The sequence below is a fragment of the Lithobates pipiens genome, unplaced genomic scaffold (assembly GCF_037356315.1).
Source record: "Lithobates pipiens isolate NorthernLeopardFrog02 unplaced genomic scaffold, aLitPip1_a1.2 Scaffold_18, whole genome shotgun sequence".
Taxonomy (NCBI): Eukaryota; Metazoa; Chordata; class Amphibia; order Anura; family Ranidae; genus Lithobates; species Lithobates pipiens.
Genome location: NW_027507758.1, coordinates 39,785,835 through 39,813,414, shown reverse-complemented (window position 1 = coordinate 39,813,414; position 27,580 = coordinate 39,785,835). Strand labels below are relative to the sequence as shown.

At 42.0% G+C, this 27,580-nt stretch overlaps 1 protein-coding gene across 2 annotated transcripts in view; it reads left to right on the top strand.

Moving 5' to 3' along the window:
- The window catches only part of STON1 (stonin 1), a 164,236-nt gene that overhangs the window by 116,735 nt on the left and 19,921 nt on the right, over positions 1–27,580 (top strand). For both annotated transcript variants that reach the window (XM_077485601.1, XM_077485602.1), the window contains exon 2: positions 20,411–22,339. In XM_077485601.1, the coding sequence (XP_077341727.1) occupies positions 20,411–22,339 (1,929 nt within the window). The remainder of the gene's footprint in view (positions 1–20,410; positions 22,340–27,580) is intronic.

Below are 27,580 nucleotides of genomic sequence, written 5' to 3'. Positions count from 1 at the left end.
CAAGCATTTAGAGGTGAGTAAAAAAAAATGTCCAAATTATTATTATTTTTTTCAAGCACATTAATGCATTTTTGTTTTTTGTGGTGGAACTCCACTTTAAGTGGTTAGTGTTACTAAACCCAGGACCCTGCATTCACAATATCTGGTCTCCCACAGTACACAGAACATGGAAATGCAATTATTATTTAGTAAATATAAACTGCTAAATACCTTTTCTCATCAGCAGTATATAGCAGTCTTGTGACTTCTATCAGTGTCTGATTAAAGCCCATAGGAGGAGTTTTAATTCTCCTCTGACTGTCCCATGAGGCTGCAGGACCCCTGACCCTCTGTCTGGACAGTGCTGATTGGCCCTGTGCTGACCACATGCTCCCTCCAAGAAAAAAAAAAGTCTAAAATACACACTAAACTGAGCATGTGCAGACTGACTCCATAGACTCTGTGTTACCAGAAGGTTTGATTGGGGACAGTGGAAGAAGGGGAGGATCGGAGAAGACAGGATCAAACAGCCTTTTTACACAATGCAGAGAATTAACCCCTTAGGTTCCACAGTGAGTATAACAAGCATGCTTTACTGCATATACAGACTCATTTTACTGTTGTGGGCTTACTAACACTTTAAGAAAAGGAATGCAGCCACCACATCTAATGAGTGGTAAACTGCAATAAATCCAATTTTTGGTTTTGGGTTTAATACCGCTTTAAGCACAAATTTCCTGCATTTGCATTAAACAGATAATGCGCTGGTTTACACGATTTTACTGCTATTGCATTGTTATAAGAATATTTATTGGCCAATAGGAAGAGTATATTGATGTCATTTTTCCCTAGTTATCTCTTAAGGCTTTCTCCATGAATTATATTGTTTCTGAGAGGGTAACTCCGGCTACAAATCAAACGGCGGTTACCAAGGCAACAAGTGTTTTCTCTAATGCTCTACACTGTCTTCAAAATTAGGATGATGTGTATTTATGTAGGATTTTGTCTTTGAAAAGTGTGACTTGAAGGAGAGCCAGTGAAGATATAATCACAAGGCGCGGCGTACTATCACGGCCAGTCCTTACTGCTGATTTACCGTGTAAAGTGTCTGTCCCCTAGATGCAGAGCAACTAGTCTAATAAACATGTGACTATTCTATAACATTCAAGGTGAGTATCTGATGAGAAAAAAATATAAATAAATCACCATCAAGGAAAACCGCATGTTAGCATGATCACCGTATTCCCAGGTAAAGGCTGATGAAGTCATAGGCAGCTCAATCCACTGAGTTACAGAAAGGAGCGCCAGACCAAAAACGGCTGAAAGAATCCAAGATCATTGTAATTGTTGGTAAATTACTTGTAAAAAAAATAAAAAATAAAATACACCGCATTTCGGGGACAACAGCACACCTCCCTTCATCAGGGCTCAAGAATAAACATAAAACATAAACAACCCTTCATCGTTATGACTAGATTTTATGGTTATTCTTGTAGCTCTGATGAAGGGAGATTGTTGTTGTCCCCGCAACACGTTGGATGCTTTTCATGACCTACACTATATTGTCACAAGTATTGTGACACCTGCCTTTACACACACATGAATTTTAATGTCATCCCAGTCTTAGCCTGTAGGGTTCAATATTGAGTTGGCCCGCCCTTTGCAGCTATAACAGCTTCAACTCTTCTGGGAGGGCTGTCCACAAGGTTTAGGAGTGTGTCTATGGTAAGGTTTGACCATTCTTCCAGAAGCGCATTTGTGAGGTCACGCACTGATGTGGATGACAAGTAACAACAAAGTCTGGGGAATGCCCAGGAAAAAAACAAAGCCTACTTACCACCAGCTCGCAGACAACCAAATTGAGTTGTCTTAGCCCCTGTACACACGGTCCGAGATTTCGACAACCAAATCCGTCGGATTTTGTCTGTCGGATTTTGTCCGTCGGATCTTGTCCGAAACTGTTGCATACACACGGTCGGACTAAGTTGTCGAAAAATCCGATCATTCAGAATGTGATGATGTAATTTCGTTACGATGGGACTACATTCAGGCTAGTAGCCAATAGCTTTGATGTAGGAATTTGATCTGAGCATGCGTGGCACTTTGTCCGATCAAAATTCTCTACACATGATCGGAGTATGTCCGATCGAACCAGTTGGTCGGAAAATATTTCCAACAAGTTGGAAAATTGGGTCCGACGGATATTCCGACGGAATCAGTCCGATGCATACCACACACAGTCGGATTATCCGACAACACGGTCTGATAGGACACATTCCGACGGATTCTCCGACCGTGTGTACAAGGCTTAACAGTATGTGTTAAAAACAGGGATTGTGGATGAGAAGGCCTGGATCGCAATCTCCGCACAAATTCATCCCAAAGGTGTTCTATCGGGCTGAGGAATCGATTGTCGGTCATTATCGGCATCTTTAGCGCAAGAAAAGCTCAAGAAAAATGTATCCCTTTAAATTCTATGTATGTCTTCACACTGGTCCCTTGCGCTTGTGGTGTTAAAGATCTTGCTTGCTGCATTTTTGGTCACCTAGGAGAAAGGTCCGACGTGATAGGACTATATGCAGATGACCTTATCTTATATTTGCAAGATGCATCAACATCGCTAGAGGCTGCTATGCAGATCATTAATACCCATGGAGTCTACTCTGGTCTCCAAATCAGTTGGCAGAAATCAGCTTTGCTGCCCTTGCATCCCCAAGTATCCTCTCATACAGACTTGGTGATCCCTCTTAAAATGGTGTCCTCCTTTAAATATCTGGAGATACATTATCACCTATGGAAGCCTTAAACTCTAACCTGGATGTTCCTCTTCTTTTAATATTCAAGCATAAGCTTGACATTTGGGCCAAACTACCTTTGTCTGTAGCGGGCAGAATAAAACTGATCAAGATGATTCTCTTGCCTAAGTGCTTATATGTAATCTCTCATATACCAACTGTTGTGCCAAAGTCGTTTTTCAAAACCTTGGGCACAGTTTATTGCATTTATATGGCCAAAAAATAGGAGGGAATTGAAACTTTCGCTTCTACAGAGGCCCAAAGTGGAAGTGGGGATGGCACTACCTAATATGTACCACTACTATTTGGCTGGACAGCTACGCCACTTGATAGATTGGCTGGAACCTGTCACCTCAAATGTAGTGGAATCGCATTTAGCTTATGTGTTAAAAGGAAATCATCTGCTTGTAGCGTTGGAAGCCCCCTTGTATCTCCTGGAAAAGAGACGAGTGCTGATCTTGACCCTAGCTCATGGGCGTCTGTAGAACTTTTTTCAGGGGGGGCTTCAGCAGCGATGATACACAGTCACATTTAACCCTTTCTTCAACTGCTAGTGGGGATTAAAAGCACCCCACTAGCGACCAAATAGTGCCGCTAAAACCATGGTAAAACTAGTGGCGCTTTACCGATAACGCAGCAGTGTGAAATAGCTCTTAAGATATTTCAGCTTCACTTTGTATTGGAAGTTATTCAGGCCAGGTGTACCAGGCCATGCCCATATAAATATAGCCTAAAGCAGCTTGAAATAGTTCTCTGGTCTCGGGGAACCCCTGCTAAATTTTAGAAATCTAACTCATGATACAATAGTGTGATGGTCAGTGGGAAGAATGGTCCTTACACTTGTGGTCACTGGGAAGAATTACCTCCTTACAGATAGCTAAATGATCAATGGTGTCGGTGGGAACTTATCGGAGAGGCAGAAATTGCCCAATGCTGAAGGAACTCCTAGCAACCTTTGGAGGAAACCTAGGGTTCCATGGAACCCTGGTCGAGAATCACTGGCCTAGAGAATGTACATCTTTCTATATTGCAATACAAGATCAAAATATGGCCACAACAGATGTATTGCAATACATTGCAATATACAAAGATGTACATTCTCTAGGCTATATTTATATGGGCATGGTATGCCTGAGACTGAGTAACTTCCATACAAAGTGAAAAAGATTATATAACACACAAATACCTCTTCCAGCAATAGCTCAGCTGTCCAACTTTCCAAGCAATATATATATATATATATATATATATATATATATATATATATATATATATATATATATATATATATATATATATATATATATATATATATAAATTCTCCTCCTAACTGGCACTGCTGTTACCTGTGGTTCTTCAGGATTTCCTCCTGTGATGCGATAGGCCCAGGCACTGGCAGCGTATTCTCGGCCACTGACTGATGGCACGCACCTGTAGGAGGAGCCGGCGCTGCGCCGGCCGGATCTGCATAGCGACATACATACACAGGCAGGCAGCCAATCACGGAACAGCCGAGATGTCGAGCAGAGGCCCGAGCGGCAGAGCTAATGTGATGATTGGGCCGGGGATGAGGGAGGGAGGGACGGATGTCTGTATCTGTGATAAGTCAGAAAAGAGAGCAGCCCCAGAAAAAAAAAGTCCACAACGGCCACGGTGGCGGCTATTGCAACACAGGGTAACTGTCTTTAACACCTTCCTACGATTCCCGGGGGGGGGGGGGGCAATTGCCCCCCCTTGCCCTATGCTGCGGACGCCCATGCCCTAGCTCGTACTGTTTGGAGGGAAGCTAAACAGCTGTAGGAATTCAGAGACACTATGTTTTGGCTTTACCCTTGTGGCATAATCCCACGTTTCCTCATCTACAGAAATTTGTGGATTATGTTTTCTGGGAGCACAGGAATATCGCCACTCTGCAATCAATATATTCTAATGATGTGTTGGCCTCATTTACAGATTTGCAGAACAAATGTGCTCTTCCATGCACTGCCTTTTATAGATATCTACAGCTTCGTCATGTTCTGCAGACCCAGTTTGGTGTTTCTGGTACTACATTTTCTGACTACCCGATGATTGGTGTACTGAGGTCACAGGGTCCTAGAGGCTTGATCCCCACTGTATATTCCCATCTACTATATACCTCCATTAATAAAAAGCCTCTAGAGGTCCGGGATAAATGGCAGGTTCTTATACCCAATCTGTCGGATAAGGACTGGGAAGAAGCAGATAGGGTATATACAGTGCCTTGCAAAAGTATTCACCCCCTTGGCATTTTTTGTGTTTTGTTGCCTCACAACCTGGAATTAACATGGATTGTTTGAAGATTTGCATAATTTAATTTACAGAACACGCCCACAACTTTGAAGATTTTTTTTTTTTTTTTATTGAGAAGCAAACCATAAATAGGACAAAATAACAGAGAAAGTCAATGTGCATAACTATTCACCCACCCTAAAGTCAATGCTTTGTAGAGCCACCTTTTGCAGCTATCACAGCTCCAAGTTACTTTGGATAAATCTCTATAAGCTTGCCACATCTTACTACTGGGATTTTTGCTCATTCCTCCTTGAAAAACTGCTCCAGCTCCTTCAAGTTGGATGGTTTGCGCTTCTGAACAGCAATCTTTAAGTCTGACCACAGATTTTCTATTAGATTGAGGTCTGGGCTTTGACTAGGCCATTCCAACACATTTACATGTTTCCCCTTAAACCACTCAAGTGTTGCTTTAGCAGTGTGTTTGGGGTCATTGTCCTGCTGGAAGGTGAACCTCCGTCCTAGCCTCAAATCACACACAGAATGGTACAGGTTTTGCTCAAGAATATCCCTGTATTTAGCACCATCCATCCTTCCCTCAACCCTGACCAGTTTCCTAGTCCCCACTGCTGAAAAACATCCCCACAGCATGATGCTGCCATCACCATGTTTCACAGATGGTGTTCTTTGGGTGATGTCGTGTGTTGGGTTTGCGCCAGACATAGCGTTTTCTTTGATGGCTAAAAAGTTCAATTTTAGTCTCATCAGACCAGAGCACCTTCCTCCATAGATTTTGGGAGTCTCCCACATTCCTTTTCGCAACCTCAAAACGTGACATTTTGTTTTTTGCTGAAAGTAATGTCTTTCTTCTGGCCACTCTGCCATAAAGCCCAACTCTATGGAGAGTACGGCTTATTGTCGTCCTATGTACAGATACTCCAGTCTCTGCTGTGGAACTCTGCAGCTCCTCCAGGGTTACCTTAGTAATAGTCTGCCTCTCTGATTAATGCCCTCCTTGCCCAGTCCGTGAGTTCTGGTGTGTGGCCATCTCTTGGCAGGTTTTATGTTGTGCCATGTTCTTTCTATTTGGTTATGATAGATTTGATGGTGCTCCTAGGGATCATCAAAGATTTGGATATTTTTTTATAACCTAACCCTGACTTGTACTTCTCAACAACATTGTCCCATTGTCAGTTTTTCATTTCTGAAAAATAGTTTTATGTATATGTTTTTCTAATTTACTTCACCAACTTAGACTATTGTGTTCTGATCCATCACATATAATTCAGATTAAAAAAACATTGAACTAAAGGCTGTAATGTAATAAAACAGGTAAAAAGCTAAGGGGGTGAATACTTTTGCAAGGCACTGTAGCTCAGCATTACAGATAAGGTTAGGGTTGCCACCTGTTCGGGATTCACTTGGACAGTTCGGGTTTTCAATCATGTGTTTGGGTTTCAGTCCACCTGAAATCCGGACACAATATTCAGACAGGAATGTGACTTAGAACAGGGCCTGATAGGAGGACGATGGGGCACTATGCATGCCACATTACTATTCTCTTTGGAGTGCCCAAAGGTGTCCCAGGCCTGTTACAATCCTATAGATCAGGGGTCTCCAAACATTCAAAAGAAAGGGCCAGTTTACTGTCCTTCAGACTTTAGGGTGGCCGGACTGTGCCCAGTGGGAGTAAACACTGCCCGATCTTTGGTATTAGGTGGAGAAACAGTTGGTGTCCATGGGAGGAAATGTTCCCAATTTTTGTTGTCATTAGAAGAAATGAGGCCCAATCGTTGATGTCAGTGGAAGGAATACTGCCCATTGTTGGTGCCAATGGTAGGAATAATGACTCAAGGGCCCGATAAAGGCAAGTAAAGGGCCGCAGTTTGGAGACCACTTTTATAGTGTATAAAATATATATTTTTGCTAAAGTGTTCGGGTTTGGCTTGAAGAAAAAGTGGCAACCCTAGATAGGGTATATAGCTCAGCATTACAGGGACCCTATCTGTAATGCTGACCTATATACCCTGATCTGTGAGGCTGAGCTATATACTCTGTCCTGTGAGGACAGATTTACAATTTATTTTTTATACACTGTGTCCAGAGCAGTACAGTGTTAGTGATCAGGGGAAGTGATCAGGATTTTTTTTTTAACACACAGTGTCTGCTTATAACAGTGATGATCACGGTTATAAGAAATAATTTTTATGAATGGTTTCCATTCATTGTGTACTATTGTGAAGCTGTGATTGGCCAAAGCTATCACATGGTACAGAACTGTGATTGGCCCTGTTTGTTTGATCAACACAACAGTACGAAATGAATGGCTATGAAAAACAGCCATTCATTGTGTACAAATTTGATCGGTCACAGCAATCATAGTTCCGACACCGGCCTGATACAATGATCTGCTATGGTGAACAAAGTGAGTGAAAGATCTATTTGCCTAAGCAGAACATTTCTTATTATATATAGAGCCATCTAGTGGTTAGATTTAGTATTTTCAGTTTTAAAATCAATGAAAAACATTGATCCAGCACTGGAAATACCTTAATAACATTCTGCCTTTAACGGCTTGCCAACCTTATAACTTACATATACGGCAGCAAGGTGGCTCTACCTAGTACGTGATCCTGACCTACTCCCACTGTGATTATACTCAGCGGGAGCTAATTTGTGGGTACTGCAAACTCAATGTCTGCCGACACCCGCCAATCATTTGGCAGAGAGCCAGAATAGTGATCTGCCTATGTAAATAAGGCAGATCACTGTTCTTTCATTAGGGAAGGCATTGCTCCTGTGTTCCTGCAAAGCAGGAACATGGGTGAATGCCTTTCCCTAGTAAAAGCACCTAGCACTGTCAAGGCACACAGTTAACCCTGATGTTACCCCCTCCACAGCCAGTGTCATTAGTACAGTGACAGTGCATATTTTTGTTAGCGCTGACCACTGTATTAGTGTCACTGGTCCCCAAAAAGTTTTAAAGGTGTCAATTAGTGTCTGATTTGTCCACCACAATATCACAGTCCTGCTATAAGTCACTGAACACTGCCATTACTAGTAAAAAAAAAAAAAAAAATGCCCAATTCCATAAATATATCCTATAGTTTGTAGGCGCTATGACTTTTGGGCAAACCAATCAATATACGCTTATTGGGATTTTTTAACCAAAGTTATATGTAGAAGAATATATATTGGCCTAAATTGAAGAAGACATTACATTTTTTACATTTTTGTATTGTATATGTTTTATAACAGAAAGTCGTTTTTTTTTTTCAAAAGTCGTCGGCCTTTTTTGTTTATAAGAACTGCAGAGGTGATCAAATACTACCAAAAGAAAAAAAAGGACATCAATTTTATTTGGGTACAGCATCACATGACCGCACAATTGTCAGTTAAATTAAAGCAGTGCTGGGGTGGGGGGGGGGGGGTAAATCTTCTGGAGCTGAAGTGGTTAAATAAAATCCTTGCTTTCTGCTTATGTTATTTTTTGTTACACCTCAGTACTGTTGATCTTCTGCAGACCTCCATGACAATGAAGGAATTTTTGGCAGAGTATTGATATAATGCGCTGGAAGCTGGTTGTTTGCTATTATGGAGAAATAGCAGAACATATCTTACAGCATGTCTTTATCATGGAACAGGAAACAGGAACAACAAACAAGTGCACTGAATATAGACTGACAATACATTTTGTTATCTCATAGAATACATACTATAACACTATAATACTACAGCGCCATCTGCTGCACAGATTGGTATAATGCATACAGCATTGTCAGCTTATAAGCAACCATGCTGTTGTTCTTCCAACAAGAACAACCACAGTCTGATAAACTCTCTCTGTTCATTCCTGTTGCCAGCATGTTCTCATTCAGCTAGGCTCCTAGTGCCACACCTCCCAGCTTTCTGAGATGAGAACGAGGGACACCTATTAGCAAAAGTATGTAGGCATAGGACACGCCCCCTGCCATGCCCCCTTAACCACTTGCCGACCACCCGCCGTCATTATACTGAGGCAGGCCAGCTCTCCGATGCAAACCGCTGTAGGTGTACATCGGTCTTTGCATACAAGATATCGGGTGTGTGTGTGCCGCTGCAGGGGCATGCCCGCGTACTCTATGTCTGCTGGCGACCCGCAATCGTGGTGCACAGGGGCAAGACGGGGAACTGCCTACGTAAACAAGGCAATTCCCCGTTCTGCCAGATGACATGTCAGAGATCTTCCGTTCCCAGTGATCGGGAACAGCGGTCTCTGTCATGTCCCTGGAAGCCCATCCCCCGTACAGTTAGAACACACAGTCAGGGAACACAGTTAACCCCTTGATCACCCTCTAGTGTTAACCCCTTCCCTGCCAGTGACATTTTTACATTTTTATAGCACTGATCAATGTAATAATGTCACTGGTCCCCAAAAAGTGTAATTTGGGGTCAGATTTGTCCGCCGAAATGTCGCAGTCCCGCTAAAAATCGCAGATCATTGGCATTACCAGTAAAAACAATAAAAATAAAGTCCCTAAATCTATCCCATAGTTTGTAGACGGGATAACTTTTATGCAAACCAATCAATATATGCCTATTGCGATTTTAAATTTTTTTTACCAAAAATATGTAGAAGAATATACATCGGCCTAAACTGATGAATAAATGTGTTTTTTAATTTATTTTTTGGATATGTATTATAGCACAAAGTAAAAACATTTTTTAGTTTTTTTTTTCAAAATGTCGGTCTTTTTTTGTTTATATCGTAAAAAACAAAAACGCAGAGGTAAAAAAAAAATACCACCAAAAGAAATCTCTATTTGTGGGAAAAAAAAAGGACTGAAAGTGGTAAAGGTAGCTGTGGCGCTCCCTGCTATAGTGAATAATAATAAAGAAACAGAGGTTCTATCTGAACCCAATAGTATAATTATAAAATAAATGGAAAAAAAAGGACATCAAGTTTGTTTGGGTACAGCGACGCACGAATGCGCAAGTGTCAGTTAAAGCGGCGCAGTGCCGAATCACAAACAATGGCCTGGTCATTAAGGGGGCAAATCCTTCTGGGGCTGAAGTGATTAAATGCATCTTCATTTTTTATCTTTGGCGCTTTGGCTTATTTCTTTTGTTATTACCATAAAGAGTGTTTGGGGACCCGGGTACTGCTCCAGGGGACAGGTATCAATGCAAAAAAAGTTTTTACGTTATAAAATAAAAAAAAACAAAAAAAACAAAAAACCTGATTTGTTAAACCCACAAAGTACTTTTTTACCACTACCATTACTTTATATTGCCTTTTTTTTTTTTTTTTTTTTTTATTAATTTACAAATGCAACAATTTAGAAATTGGATGAATGATTTAGCACTGGAAAAAAAAATGTTTTGAAAGATGAATAGTGCATTTTATATACAACTATATAGATCAGACCAAAATGAGGGACAAATGAGAAGGACAGAGGGACATTGCTCCAAATCAGGGATAGTCCCACGAAATCAGGGACAGTTGGGAGCTATGCCTAGTGCTTACCCTCCGGCTCCTAGTCTGAGTGCTGCTGTGCAGAGGATTACAAGAGGCTAGCACCAGTTGCAATTAAAAATTACACCACACACTTACATACTACACAACTTGTAGCAAATATTTTTTTTTTTAATATTTTAAATACATTCATAATCATTTATAATAATATTTTTTTTGTATATCTGCCTGGAGTTCAGCTTTAAGTTTTTAATAATACAAAAGTACAGTATCCACCACCCGCTGTTTAAATTACTTTTTATTTCAGCATATTGTTTCTAGAAGACCTATTTTATGTTCTTGCATTACTGCTCATTTTGGAGAAATATATTATGCAGTATCTAAAGGAGAAAAAAAAAAAAAAAAAAAAAGTATCTGCCCTGGAATCCTCCGTATTACTGTTCTACAGATTTGCTTCACGGTTTAATAAACTTGGCAATGAAAAGCTTCTATTTACATACCAGGACCCAGGTGCAGCCATCTCAGCTTCTAGCCTATCGCTTTGTGATTTAAAGAGATTTGCCTCTAAATAATTGATTGTGGAGATATTTCATATATTTTGGATGGAAAAGTCCAAATAAAAAAAAAAAAAAAAAAAAAAAAGAAAGCACTGAAAAATTTATTTTCAGCACTTGTTATTCCGCTCTCGCAACATGCCTTTATGTATGTGAAAATAATGAAACACTTTGGTATTATGTATTATGACTGTAAGGAAAATCAACTTTCTAGTCACTAATGGGGTAGCATTAGCTGCATTAATATTTATGCATATGGCTCTTTCTGATGGTTGTATATCTGGGCCATTTCATTATTGTGTCTGCTCGTTTTCCATTAAACACCACTGATAAACAGGGCTTTGGAAAAAAAAATTTTTTTCCCCGGTCTACATTTAAACACGCTTTCCTGCAGGGTTAGAAATTGTCCCTTTTGAAAATGATGGTTGTGAAATGCAGCCATAGCCATGTTTTTAGTACAACAATAAGGGTTAGAATATATAATATCGCTTAACATAGAATAAGCATGATATGTAATTATGGGAAAATGATATCTGGGCCTTAAATGGCATGGACCATGTTGTTATTCTCATCCTGAGTATGAATGTGATCAGTTTAATGTATATTTTAGCATAATTTTGTAATAATAAAAATATGTACTTTTATGGGGGTTTTTTTCTTTTTAATTCAGGTTTTACTGAAGGTTTATTTATTTATTTACTTATTTTGAGGTACATATATTTCAGAGTTGTACATTAAGGCATAACATTTAAAAGTATTTTTATATATTTTTTTTATTCTAATTCAGATTTTATTGAAGGTTCTTTTTTTTTTTTTTTTTTTTAAGTACAGATAGTACAGACAAAACAATATACCCAGAGAGCACAGAATTGGAGTTTTAAGGTGCAGAAAAATCAATCAAAAGCAATATTTGCAAAACATATAGAAAATGCTAATATAAAACAATTTGTAAAATTCAGGCCATATAAACCCAATGGTCAAGGTACAAAAGTGTGATTGCCTCTACATGTTTCCCCACAAACGTGGCTTCTTCTGGAGCTTTTGTAGAACCTTGTTATTTAAAGCGGGAGTCCGCCGGGAGTTCCGCCGTTTTTTTTTTTTTAAAAGCCAGCAGCTACAAATACTGCAGCTGCTGACTTTTAAAATAATGACACTTACCCGCCCAGCGCGCCCGCGATGTTGGCACCCGAAGCCGATCTCTCGATCGTCTCTCGGGTGCTGCCGCCGCCATCTTAGGTATGGGAATCAGGAAGTGGAGCCTTTCGGCTTCATTTCCCGGTTCCCTACTGGGCATGCGCGAGTCGCGCTGCGCAAGAAGGATGGTCCCCGCTGTCTCTGGGATCCGTGTGTTTCCCAGCAGGCAGCGGGGGACTTTCGGAAAGGGGCGTAGATTCTGCGGAAAGGGGCGTACCTTCTGCAGAATCTACGCCGGAAGTGGGTGCAGATACCTGTACTGTACAGGTACCTGCACCCCCCTCCCCCCGAAAGGTGCCAATTGTGGCGCCGGAGGGGGGGGAGGATTCCAATGAGCGGAAGGTCCACTTTAGGGTGGACCTCCGCTTTAATATTTACCACTAAAACAGAAGAAAATAAAATCAGTTTGGCATCTTTAATAGTTAATAATACATCCATACAGGGACCCAATACTGGTACCTAATGGTACATTTACATTATGAACATCACATTTAGATTATCTGATAGATAATCCTTAAAGATGCCAAACTGATTTAATTTTTTTTCTGTTTTAGTGGTAAATATTAAATAACAAGGTTCCACAAAAGATCCAGAAGAAGCCACGTTTGTGGTGAAACATGTAGAGGCAATCACACTTTTGTACCTTGACCATTGGGTTGATATGGTTGAGCAAATTGTTTTAGCTATGTAATAACATTTTCTAGATTTTTTGCAAATATTGCTTTTGATTGATTTTTCTGCACCTTAAAACTCCAATTCTGTGCTCTCTGGGTATATTGTTTTGTCATATTTAAAGGAGGTGGTGCATTTATTAGAGTCTCCCAGCTCCAATACCAATGTGATAAACTACAGATAGTACAGAGTTGCACATTAAGGTAAAGACATAGAGGTGTCATAACATCCAAAGTATTTTTTTTTTTTTTATTCAGGTTTTATTGAAGGTTTTTATTTTTATTTTTTTGTTGAAGTACAGATAGTACAGAGTTGTACATTGAGGCATCATAACATCCAAAGTATTTTTTTATTTGTTTTTTATTTTAATTCAGATTTTATTGAAGGTTCTTTTTTTTTTTTTTTTTTTTTAAAGCACAGATAGTACAGAGGTGTATATTTAGGTAAAGACATAGAGGTGTTATAACATCCAAAGTATTATTTTTCAGGTTTTAGTGAAGGTTTTTTTTTTTTTTGGAATCACAGATAGTACAGAGTTGCACATTAAGGTAAAGACATAGAGGCGTCATAACATCCAAAGTATTTTTTTTAAATTCAGGTTTTATTGAAGTATTTTTTATTTTTTTTTAAAAGCACAGATAGTGCAGAGTTGTTCACACTTATGCCATCCGGTTCCTGCACTAATTGACATCTTGCACTGCGATTTGCGAAGCGACCTGGGGGGTCATCAACTCTACATTGACACCCCCGGCGGTTCGCAGAGAGCAGTGTGAACCAGTGTGCGATTCAGGTGTGATGCGGGAACCAGCACTGAATCGCATGGTTTCCAGCATCTCACCAGCGTGAACCCAACTTATGTGCACCTGTCCAAATTGGCCCTAGTATGTGTGTGTATAAATGTGAGTTAGGGACCTCACATTGTAAGTTCCTTGAGAGCCCCCAAACGCAGCCACTGTGCCCATCAATTGTCGCCACTGTGCCCATCAAACGCAGCCACTGTGCCCATCAATTGCTGCCACTGTGCCCATCAAACACAGCCACCGTGCCCATCAAATACAGCCACTGAGCCCTCAAACGCAGCCACTGTGCCCATCAATTGCCGCCATTGTGCCCATCAAACGCAGCCACTGTGCCCATCAAACACAGCCACTGTGCCATATCAAATGATGCCAATGTGCCCATCAAATGCTCCCATTGTGCCATATCAAATGCTGCCAGTGTGCCCCCCGCCTACCATCTGCACTTACCCTGTCTCGGTGGGACAGCTCCTCAATGCTGCTCAATGTCTTCTCCTGTCCCCTCTTCCCGTCTTCTGCTATGATTGGACGCCTGATAGGCGCCCAATCACATCGCCTGTCATTTCAGCCAATCAGATGACAGGTAACAGATCCGAGCACCTGATTGGCAGAGAGGCAGTTTAGTGTAAGGAAAGCAAATATTAATTCGCTTTTCTAACACAGCTGAGTGACCTGCGAGCGTAATGCTGGGCACCTTTTTTGATGCCTATTAGAGCCAATGGTTCTAATCGGGTGCTTCCAAAACACCCCCCCGCCGCTGTAATTCAGGCGCCAGGTGCCTGAAAAGGGGCCGGGCGCCTGAACAGGGGGTGGCAGCGGCGGCCATTGATGGATTCATACAATGCATGAATCTATCTATCTATTGGTGATAGAGTGGGGTGGCTGGAGAGAGGGGCCAATGCCGTTGCTTTCTTATGGACGCACCACCACTGACCAGCCGCCACTGCTCAATTGCCTGCTTTTACACCCACCCTTTTACAAGCCTCAAGGACTTGTGTACATTAGTGGCAAGGACGGCTGCTCCTCTGAAAAGCGATCCACGTTCAAATCGCTTTTCAGATGCGCTTTTAAAGGCTTGTTCTTGCTACATTCTGTGGGTGGTAAAAGCCTGTTGTTGAGTTGTGCGTTTACTGCCCCCCCCCAAACTGCTACTGGAGGTGCCGCAGCAGGAATTATACCCCTAGTGCGACGATCAAAGGGTTGCGGTACTACAATGCCTCCTTATACTCTCTGAAGAGCGATCTGAACGCAAATTTCTCTTCAGAGACCAAAGCTAGTAAACAAGCCCTAACACATAATTAGTTGGGCACCAAAAAAAAACGAATCCTGAGCTGATATACCGGCACTGAAATCTACGGATCTCATTTCACTTTTTCTGTGGGATCATTTTTGGCATAAAGTTTTCATCTGGGTCTTTTTTTTTCCCCCCATCTACGGGATTATTCTGAGAAAGGCAAAATCCTCATTAACAATAAAAATCAAAGTAATGTTTTGACCTAAATTGTATGAAGCCTCTAGAATGATTCTGCCGGAGCTGCAACATTGTAATAAGGTGTAATGAAGAAAGCGCCTGGAGCCGTCCTATTCACAGAAGATGGAAAAATGGAACATATAGAAAATAATACCATAAAGTTCTGCTACAAAGTAATAGAACAGAAGAAAACTATTACTGCTTGTAGTGAAGGAGATTTCTTTCTTGATAGCCCCGTCTTCCCCTGTCCTACTGACACCTTCCCTGCATTCCCTGACACCAATGTTTGGCGTTAAATTTTGATTTTGTTTTTGTCATAGTCTTTTGACTAAAATGACAATTTAGTTTTAGTTGTATTTTAGTCATCTGCAATTGTTTTGGTTTTAGTCGTACTAAAATCAAATGAGTTTAGCCCGAGAGCATTTCACTGGCCAAAGACCAGAGCACTTTTTGTGATTTGGCGTCGCTTTAACCACTTCCCGACCAGCGCACGACGATGTACGTCGACAGCATGGCACGGGCAGGCATATTGGCGTACATGTACGTCCAATATTCGTTGCCGCCGTGCCATCGGGAGCGCGCCGCCGGCGGCGCGCTCCCGCGCTGGTCGGGACCCCCGTGAGTCCGGTCGCGGGACCCGCGGACTCGATCGCCGCGGGCATCCCCGCGATCGTCTCACGGAGCGGCGGAATGGAGGAAATGCTGTATAAACAACATTTTCTCATTCTGCCTAGCAACTAGTGACGCTGATCTCTGCTCCATGTGATTGGAGCAGAGATCAGTGTACACTAAATGAAAGCCCAACCCCCCCACAGTTAGTAACACACCCCTAGGAACACTTAACCCCTACACTGCCACCCACTGGTTAACCCTTTCACTGCCAGTGTCATTTACACAGGAATCACTGCATTTATATAGCAGTGATTACTGTATAAATGACAATGGTCCCAAAAATGTGTCAAAAATGTCCGATGGGTCCCCCACAATGTCGCAGTCACAATAAAAATCGCAGATCGCCGCCATTACTAGTAAAAAAAAAAAAATTAAAAATTATTAATAAAAATGCTATAAAACTATCCCTATTTTGTAAACGCTATAACTTTTGCGCAAACCAATCAATAATCGCTTATTGCGATTTTTTTAACCAAAAATATGTAGAAGAATACGTATCGGCCTAAATTGAGGGAAAAAAATGTTTTTTTATATATTTTTGGGGGATATTTATTATAACAAAAAGTAAAAAATAATGCGTTTTTTTCAAAATTGTCGCTCTATTTTTGTTTATAGCACAAAAAATAAAAACCGCAGGGGTGATCAAATACCACCAAAAGAAAGCTCTATTTGTGGGAAAAAAAGGACGTCAATTTTGTTTGGGAGCCACGTCGCACGACCGCGCAATTGTCAGTTAAAGCGACGCAGTGCCGAATCGCAAAAAGTGGTCTGGTCTTTGACCAGCAAATTGGTCGGTCGTGCGCGGTCGTGCGACGTGCGACGTGGCTCCCAAACAAAATTGACATCCTTTTTTTTCCCCACAAATAGAGCTTTCTTTTGGTGGTATTTGATCACCCCTGCAGTTTTTATTTTTTACTTTTACTTATATTTTACTTTACTTTTTGCTATAATAAATACCCCCAAAAATATATGAAAAAAATATTTTTTTCCCTCAGTTTAGGCCGATACGTATTCTTCTACATAAGCGATTATTGATTGGTTCGCACAAAAGTTATAGCGTTTACTAAATAGGGGATAGTTTTATGGCATTTTTATTAATATATATATATATATATATATATATATATATATAAATATATATATATATATATATATATTTTTTTTTTTTTTTTAATGGCGGCAATCAGCGATTTTTATCGTGACTGCGACATTATGGCGGACACATCGGACATTTTTGACACATTTTTGGGACCATTGTCATTTATACAGCGATCACTGCTATACAAATGCACTGATTCCTGTGTAAATGACACTGGCAGTGAAGGGGTTAACCACTAGGTGGCCGTGTAGAGGTTAAGTGTGTCCTAGGGGCGTGTTGCTAACTGTGGGGGGCGTGGCTGTGTTTTACACATCACTGATCTCTGCTCCAATCACAGGGAGCAGAGATCAGTGTCACTGTTGCTAGGCAGAACAGGGAGATGCTTGTTTACTTTAGCATCTCCCCGTTCTTCCTCTCCGTGAGGTGATCCCTGGTATCCCCATGGCGATCGAGTCCACGGGCGACCGAGCTCACGGAGCTTCCCGCGGGTGCGTGAGCGCACCGCTGCCTCTTAAAGGGCAACGTACAGGTACGTGATTTTTGCCTGTACGTGCCCTTGCGATTTTTTTTTAGCAAAGATATGTAGAAGAATACGTATCGGCCTAAACTGAGGAAGTTATTATAGCAAAATGTAAAAAAAGAATGTGTCCGTCGTCACCCGATCCGATGACGGATGGAAAAATAGCTTTTTCCTCCGTCACACTTTTTCGGATCGGAGCGGGTCGGATGTCAGCGGACTTGTCACCACTGACATCCGACGCTCCATAGACCTCTATGGAGCATCCATTCAGGTCCGCCTGAAAAACTGACAGGTGGACCTGTATGGATCGTCAGTGTGAAAGGGGCCATAGTCAATTTACAATTAGTAAATAAACCCCCATGAGTCTACAATATTGAACTTTTTCACAAAATTCTAATTTTCGGAGACACTGAATTTCGGGTTTTCACTAGCCGTAAGCCATAATCATCAAAACAAAGAAAGAAATGCTTGAAATATATCACTCTGTGTGTATTATTATTATTATTATACAGGATTTCTATAGCGCTGACAGTTTACGCAGCACTTTACAACATTAGGGCAGACATTAAAAATACAATACAATTCAAGAAAGGGGGTATCAAAGGGCCCTGCTCGTTAGAGCTTACAATCTAGGAGAGTAATGAATCTATATAATATATGAGGTTCACTTTTTAAATTGAATTACTGAAATAAATAATCTTTTTTGCTAACATTCTAATTTTTTTAAATGCACCTGTACTCCTGGAGTAAAAAAAATATCTATCAGTGTTTTCTGGCATGACCGCTGTGGCATTAATTTCAAGCGTTTTGGACCTCTGTAATTGGGGGGGTCCAACATTCTGGTAAGAAGATGGCGTTTACTGTATATTGGTGGTAGAGCATGAGCAGGTTTTGAAGGATTTGCTGGCACTAGTGATCCAACGTACTCTAAAGACTACAATTGTGGTTGAAGTGGATTCTTGCATGTGCCAATGGGACATAGTCACTTTTTTTTTATTGTGTTTTATATAATTAACATTCTATTGGTATTTTACAACTTTAACCACTTGCCCTCTGGAAAGGCTTTACCCCCTTCATGACCAGGCCATTTTTTGCTATTCGGCACTGCGCTAATTTAACTGACAATTGCGCGGTCATGCAACACTATACGCAAATGAAACTTGTATCATTTTTTTTTTCACACAAATAGAGCTTTATTTTGTTGTTATTTGATCACCACTGAGTATGTTTTATTAGATAAATGAAAAAAGACCACAAATAAAAAAATAAAAAAAAACCAAACAAAAAAAACCCCAATATTTTTTACTTTCTGCTATAAAACATATCTAATAAATAATAAAAAAAAATCTAATTTCTTTATAAATTTATGCCAAAATGTATTCTGCTACATGTCTTTGGTAAAAAAAAAAAAAAAAATCCCAAAAAGTGTATATTATTTTGTTTGCATGAAAGTTATAGTGTCTACAAACTTTGGTATATACTATATACTGGAATTTTTTTTTTTTTTGACTAGTAATCAGTGAATTATAGCTGGACTGTGATAGTGTGTCGGACAATCTGACACTAGCTGACCCTGGCTTGGGGGTTACACTAATGCCACGTACACACGATCGAATTGTCCGGTGGACTCGGTCCGCCAGACCACAGTACGCCAGACAATTCGATCGTGTGTGGGCTCCAGCGGACTTTTTCATCGTAAAGTCCGGCGGACTTAGAAAGTAGTTTTGACTCAAAAATTGTCCGCCGGACTTGGCTTTCAGCGGACAATCCGTTCGTCAGTGTGCTAGTCCGGCGGACTAAGAACGATGCATGCTCTGAAGCAAGTACGAGACGGAGGCTATTGGCTACTGGCTATTGAACTTTTTTTTTCTAGTCCCGTCGTATGTGCTGTACGTCATCGTGTTAGAAATCACTGGAGCGTCTGTGTGTGGCCAAGTCCTTTGTTATAAAGTCCGGCGGATTGTTTGCCGGACCAATTCCGCAGGACAATTCGACCGTGTGTACGTGGCATTACTGACACTGACATCAACAGTGACACTAATACAGTGATAAGTGCTAATACTATATACTGTCACTGTACTAATGACACTGGCTGGGAAGGGGTTAACATCTTGGGGCGATCAAAGGGGTTCACTGTGTGTCTAACTATGTGTAATATGTGCTGCTTTTACTAAGCAATCTTTTTTTCCCCTGCTTTGTAGGGAATAAAAAAACAGCAAGATCACCTGTCAGTGTACAGAGCTCTGTGTTGATTACAACACAGAGCTCTCTTCTGTGAATGAATCAGCGGGTCCCGGCGATCACTCATGGCCCACTGATCTGCTTGTGCTGGAACAAATCACAGCACGGCCAGACAGGCGGGCACATGCACGCCTTACCCGGAAGCGCTGATCACATACCAGATATTTGAGCTGTATTAGCCCTTGTACACACGGTCGGAGAATCTGTCGGAATGTGTCCTATCGGACTGTGTTGTGTGGTATGCATTGGACTGATTCCGTCAGAATATCCGTCGGACCCAATTTTCCAACTTGTTGGAAATATTTCCCGACCAACAGGTTTGATCGGACATACTCCGATCATGTGTAGAGAATTTTGATCGGACCAAGTGCCACGCATGCTCAGATCAAATTCCTACATCAAAGCTATTGGCTACTAGCCTGAACATAGTCCCGTCGTAACTAAATTACGTCATCACGTTCTGAATAATCGGATTTTTCGACAACTTAGTCCGACCGTGTGTATGCAACAGTTTCGGACACAATCTGACGGACAAAATCCGACGGATTTGGTTGTCGGAATCTCCGACCGTGTGTACAGGGGCTAAGATGTATGTGGGGCGGTCGTTAAAGAGACAGCGCACCCTTCTATATACATTTTAAAAAGTTTTGCCTTTATTTATACTTTGCATTTTATTACAAAGATTTAATTTTATTTTCTTGTATTTCCTAGGCAATTCTGACGTTCAGACTATCAACACAAAGAAAATGTGCTCAACTAATCCGGAAAGTTGGGTGACCTTTGATGATGACAATCTGTTCCAAACTCCCCAGAAGTCGTTGGTGCTTCCACACGACAACCATTACATTCCTAGATCAAGAGGGCTGAAACTGAGTCTGCCACACGACCAGACCAGCGTGTCTTCCTCCAACTCCAACACTCCTCAAACATCTCCCATCATTGATTTCACAAGCCCTGGACCCCCTTTTAACTCCCCTCTGTGCACACCCATCAAAGACAGTCCAGCCACTCCATGCACACCTAAGGCAGGATCTTCTAACTTGTACCCCATTCCAGAGGTTTTGCCGGTTCAACCTTCTACGTCGTCTGAGGCATCAACTTTGCTGGCAGCAAATCAAACATCAAACATTCCATCACCGGTGTTTTCAAGTCTACCTGATTCAAGTCCGAAGTTGAAAACGATGAATTATTTAGGTAGCTCAAGGAGTCCTCATTTACAGCAATCACAAAACGACTGTGCATTTTCAAGCCCGTTTTGGAACAATGACATCACAGATATCATTTGTTCCGTTGACGCTGGTAATGCAATAGACTCTCAGATAAAAGATAAAATTCCTGCGAAACAAGAAAACAACGCAACAGAGAAAGACACATCTAATAACCAGAGAAGCCTTAACCAGTGTTCTTTCAGCTACGTGTGTGAAAGGCTTCAGCATTTAAAGACTGACCCACCTGACAATTTGAAGCCTCATCTTGCTTGTGCTGAAAGAAACAGGCCTTCATTTATTCCGCAAAGCATCTTTAGAAGTCAGAAGAAAGATGGGTGGCCTTTCATGTTGAGGATTCCGGAAAAAAAGAACATGATGTCTTCCAGGCAGTGGGGACCTATTTACCTGAAAGTTCTGTCTGGTGGAATTCTGCAAATGTATTATGAAAAGGGCCTTGAGAAACCGTTCAAAGAGTTTCAGCTTCATCAATTCTGCAGGCTTTCAGAACCCAAGCTGGAAAACTTAGGAGTTTCAGAGAAAATACACTCAGTTAAGATAGAAAATATAACTTATGCCGAGAAAAGGAAATACCATCCAAAACTCGAAGTGGTCCACGAAGCCGAAATTGAGCAGATGTTAAAATTAGGCACCACTGATTACTGCGATTTAACAGATTTTATTGTAACGATAGAGGAAGAGTTGATGATGATCTCGCCAGTACTCAAGCAAAAGAGAACTTACGAAGAGCCGGAAATGTCAGTGGAAATAGTGGACAATTTTTGGGCAGAAGTCACCAAAGATGGAAAACTACAAGACAAGGCAGTGATGTCTCAAGTGTACTGTCTTTGTTTCATTAACAGTGGTGTTGAGTGTTTTTTGACCATGAACGATTCCGAGCTGCAAAGAGTGTCTGAAAATTATTTTGGAAAGGACAATGATGAAAAACTGATCGATATCGCTGAGTATCATTTCCATAAATGCGTTAAAAAGCACGAATTTAGTAAGTCTAGGATAGTTAAATTCACCCCCGTAGACGGATGTAGGTTTGAGCTGATGCGGTTTAAAACTCCTTGTATAGTAGAAGAACTTCCTTTTTCTTTGAAAAGCTTGGTTGTGGTCCAGGGGGCCTATGTGGAGCTCCAAGCTTTCCTGAACATGTCTGCTAGTGTCTTGGCTTCTCCGCAGATACATTTTTGTGAAAATATAACCATCCATTTCCCAGTTCCCGCACCGTGGGTAAAAGCACTACGGACGGCAAGTCTTCAGAGACAGAGGTCCCTGAAGACCAAGATGAACCGCAGAGCTTGCCTAGGGTCCACATATGAAATAGAATCTGAGCCAGTGATACAAGTGACAATCGGCACAGCTAAGTACGAGTATGCCTACAAGGCCGTTGTATGGAAGATTGACAGACTCCCAGATAAAAATTCTAGTAAGTAAATTTTCATTAGAAAAAAAATATGGTGGTCATATTTATTGATCTATGTAAAAAAAACTTGTAGGTGTGGTGCAGCGGCAATAGGTCACACGGTCAGGGGCAGTATAAAACTTGTATTGCAAAAATGCGGAAACAGTCCACCACAAACCAGGTGGGAGGAATGCCCAACCGGGTGCACTCAGGGTTTCTAGCAATGTGACAAGAGCAGATATCAGCCGGACTGACAATGTCTGTTGAGAGGGCAAAATGCGGCCTGGCTGTCTCAATCAGCAAGGCATTTAGGAGAGTTGCGACTCCGTGCTTTCCCTTCTCGTCAGGGACCTTTCTTTTGCTAGTACTGTCTAGGGTAGCCACCTGTCTGTGATTGACCTGGACAGTCCTGGTTTTAAACCGTGTGTCCAGGTTTCAGTCCGCCTGGAACCCAGACACATTATTCAAAATGGACTGCAGTTCCCCAAGTAACTGAGTACCACAACCACCAAGTACATAGGTGTTCGTATAGGCCCCAACCCCATACATGGACAGGAGAGGAGAGAGGGCTCACCATCCAATATCTGTGACTGAAGTCTCCTCCCTCCCTTCTCTCTCCTGCCTCTGAGTGAGTGAGTACACTAAGGTAAGGGGGACTCAGATGTAAGGGGTATCCTACGGACTTTGATGTAAGAGGGGCTTTGGGAGCCCTGATTGATTTTAGGGGGAATTCTGGGAAATCTAAAATAAATAAGAGCTTTGGTGAGCAGAAACAACCTTACTTCAGAGTTCCCCTTTACACCACAGTGCTCGCCCTTAAAAAAAAAAAGTTGCTTTGCTCCACAAAAGTGTATGGGTTTGGCTTGAAGAAAAGGTGGCAACGCTAGTACTGTCCCTAGCAGACAGTATACCGTTCCCTACACTACCAACTCGCATAAAGTGCACCAAACCTGGGAGCCAGGGCCTTAAATAGGCTCTGCCTGACGTAAGATGGTCACCAGAGTCACATAGGGTGACAGAACCCAAATGGATTGCTTCCCCAAGGACCTCAATGGAACCCCGTTCCTCGTAACTTCCTCTACAGCTGAGGAGCCGCTACGGTTGAACGCCACCTGCAGTGGAGAAAACAAACTGCACCTGTCTACAAGCTGATCCACATGGTGTGTGTTTAGTGCTCACTTATGTGTTATTACTGCTTTGTTCTGCCTGACTGTATATTTACATGTATCAATGCTTGAAGAAAGAACAACTTTATTGCTTATATACAGTATCTTACAAAAGTGAGTAAACCCCTCACATTTTTGGATTTTTTTTTTATATCTTTCCATGTGACAACACCGGAGAAATGATACTTTGCTACAATGTAGTGAGTGTACAGCTTGTACACTTGGAGTAGTGTACACATGGAGGAGTGGAAGAGGTCTCCAGTGCCAACCTGTGAAGCTCTGGTGAACTCCATGCCCAAGAGGGTTAAGGCAGTGCTGGAAAATAATGGTGGCCACACAAAATATTGACACTTTGGGCCCAATTTGGATATTTTCACTTAGGGGTGTACTCACATTTGTTGCCAGCGGTTTAGACATTAATGGCTGTGTGTTGAGTTATTTTGAGGGGACAGCAAATTTACACTGTTATACAAGCTGTACATTCACTACTTTACATTGTAGCAAAGTGTAATTTATTCAGTGTTGTCACATGAAAAGATAGAATAAAATATTTATAAAAATGTGAGGGTGTACTCACTTTTGTGAGATACTGTATGATAATTATATATATATACATACATACATGCACAAACTGTACAGTATATACAGCGGGTAAAATACGTATTTAACATGTTGCTATTTTTCTAATGTATTTGTAAAGGTGCTATTGACGTTTAATTTTACACCACATGTCAGTAACAACCCATGAAATCCATACATACAAAGACATCAAAACAAATAAGTGGAGATGATGATGATGAGGTCACTGATGCGACTTGGGTGCCAGATAGAGCAGAGGAGGAAACTGAAGGTGAGGTGGCACAACCCCAAGGAGGTCGAGATCAAGAAAGAGTAGAGAGCAGCCTCCCTATTCCATCACATTCTGCAGCTGTTATCTCCTGGCCTACTCCCCAAAGCTCAGCTGTCTGGGCCTTTTTCAGCACATCTGCAGCAGATCGCACTGTTGCTATCTGCAAACTGTGTCAGGCACATCAAACGTGGCAAAAACACCAACCGTATGCATATCATTGCCACATGCTTAACAAGGCATTTAACTTCCAACCACTCAGCCTGTTCGCAAGAGCATCTTAAAGCCACACAAAAGGGGCACAAATCTGTCCCTCCTCCTTACCCACTTCAGTCTGCCCCTGCAAAACTGAGTCATTACCTTTCAGCAGCCTCCACTGACAGGGATGATGGTATAGCACAGGGCGTCCCAGGTCCTAGCAGCACATCTGCCAGCAGTACGCCACCAGCTGTAGACTGTAGCTGGCAAATTTCTCTGCCCCATCTGCTGAAGCGGAAAAAAAAATACAGTCTCTGCCACCCACATGCCCAGCATCTAAATTCAAGCTGGTCAAAGCTGCTGGTTCTCCAACTTCTGCCTTTCAGCCTGGTGGATTCTGCCCCCTTCCGTGAATGCGCACAATGTGCTGTACCACAATGGCAGGTTCCAAGTTGCTTCTACTTTGCATGTAAGGCCGTTTCATCTCGCTACCATCATGTGGAAGGGAATGATCTGGCATCATTGGGTAAGGCAGTTAGCTGTAAAATCCACCTTACAGCTGACACGTGGTCCAGCAAGCATGGGCAGGGACAAAATATTATGTTCACAGCACACTGGATAACATTGCTTGCAACTTGAAAGGATGCAGGATAGGGCTCAGTGTTTCATCTGGTGTGTTTAAGGGACAGGAACCACTCCAGAGCAGAGATTCTTGCAGCTCTGCTGGGACAGGCCAAGAGGTAGTTCACACCACGCCAGCTGGAGCCAGGAATGGTGGTGTCCGATAATGGCTCAAACCTCCTGTCTGCCCTTTAGACAGGGAAAGTTGACACATGTGCCATGACTGGCACATGTCCTGAATTTGGTGGTGCAGCGTTTCCAAAGTATGTACCCAGGGTTGCAAGATGAATTAAAGCAGGCCAGAAGAGTCTGTAGCCATTTCAGGCGTTCATACATAGCCAGTGCTCGGTTGGCTGAAATTCAGCTGGAATTTCCCCTGCCTATAAACCGCCTGATTTCTGACATGCCCACCAGGTGGAACTCAACTTTGGGAATGCTGCAGCGGCTATACATGCAGCAGAGGGCCCTCAACGAGTATCTGTGCCAGCACGGCATGACGACAGGCTCGGGCCGCCTCTGCTTTTTTTCCCCATGCCAATGGCTGATCATTAAGGATGCATGCACTGTATTGTCACCATTTGAGGAGGCCACAAAGATGGTGAGCAGTGACAGTGCATGCATCAGTGACACAATACCTGTTGTGTTCCTGCTGGAGCAGAATCTGCATGGCATTATGGACAAGGCACTGGAGGCAGAACAGCAGGAGGAAGACTTCCTTTCCTCTCAAGGCCCACTTTATCCAGACACCATCATTCCTATGTCACAGAATACACAGGAGGAAAGAGGGGAGGAGGATGAGGAGGAGTATTCTGGCACTTTCATAGGCTTCGAAGAAGAGGAAGACATGCGTCAATCTGTAAGCGATGGCTTTCCAATCCCAGGAGTCTTGGGAGTAGTAAGTGGCTGGGAGAAGGAAGTTTCAGATGCTATCATCCTGAGTGACCCAGAGGAGTCTGCTTCTCAAGCCTTGGCAAATTTGAGGCGCATGAGCAACCTCATGCTTCAAAGCCTGCAAAAAGACCCAAGAATATGTGGCATAAAGGAGAAGGATGATTACTGGTTGGAAACCCTCCTTGACCACCATTATAAGGGAAAGAACTTATCCCGTCCCCACAGAGAGTGGAGAAGATAAAATCTCTTGAGGTCACGTTAAAGAGGATTTTATTGAACGGTTTCCTGACTCCAGTAGGTTACAGTGTCGTGGAAAAACTTAGTTTTGAGTCTTCTGCTGGTCAAGAAAGGAGCGTTGGAGAAGGATTCCACCTAAGTGAGGCATTTTGAATTTTTTTTAGTCCTCACCGCCCAGGGCTGTCAGCTTCCACATCCTATCGGAAGCGTCTGCATCACATGGTGGGCAATTACCTCAGGGCCAAAACGGAGATGGAGAGCTTTCCAGCTGACAATCCACTGACTTACTAGGTCATGAGAATGGACCACTGGCCAGAACTTGCCCAGTATGCAATTGAGTTGTTGGACTGCCCTGCATCCAGTGTGCTTTCAGAACAGGCATTCAGTGCTGCAGGAGGTTTAGTTACTGATCATAGAACGCGTCTGTCCACAGACTCCGTGGACCGTTTGACTTTTATAAAAATGAATCAGTCGTGGATTACCAGCTATGAAGCCTCTGATGCCCATGTTATGATTAAGTCTTTTTGGGATGTGAAATCTCTGCAGGACTTCGAGGCTGCCTAGCTTTGGGGGTGTTCAATCATTTCATCTGGAAGAATGTTTTTGGTATAGGTTTCATGGGCACAATTAACACCCAAAGAATAATGTTTCTGCATCTGTTTGACAGGTGCATATGATTGCAATCGTTTACAGCAAGGCCAATTCTTGCTTTCATCAAGATTACCTTCACCGCCACCCAAAGACCAATTTTTACGCACCCGTTACTTCTATACAAAGTCAAAGTGACACCAGAATGTAACCAAAAAAATCTCTTATCTTGTCCTCAGTGTGCTACATTGTGGCCTCATCATACACACTGGCTCCCCAGCTGTTGCTGAGCAAAATAAAAACAGCTTGCAGGAAAAATTAAATTTTTTTTTGGGCTTTATAAATGCAATTATTGCTGCAGCAGATTCTAGACATGGTACAGATCTGCCACTTTACAGATAGACTAAGGGGACCCCCCAGGCACTATGTTGGAAGGAAATGTTAATTTTTGCTTTCACTTTAAAAATCGAATGCAGTCACTGTAAATCTACAGGGGACACGTAAGGAAAATAAAATACATAATTTTAGCTCGCACATGATTGGATGATTAAATCAGCAGAGCTTCCCCTCATTTCAGATCTTCCCCTCAGATCTACAGCAACTACACTTACAAGAGCACTTGCAGTGCAAAGTGGATTTGCCTTTTGTAAATAACCCCCCATTGTCTTGCTGAAATGTCCACCCTCATTTTCATCTTCATCATCCTGGTAGATGGCA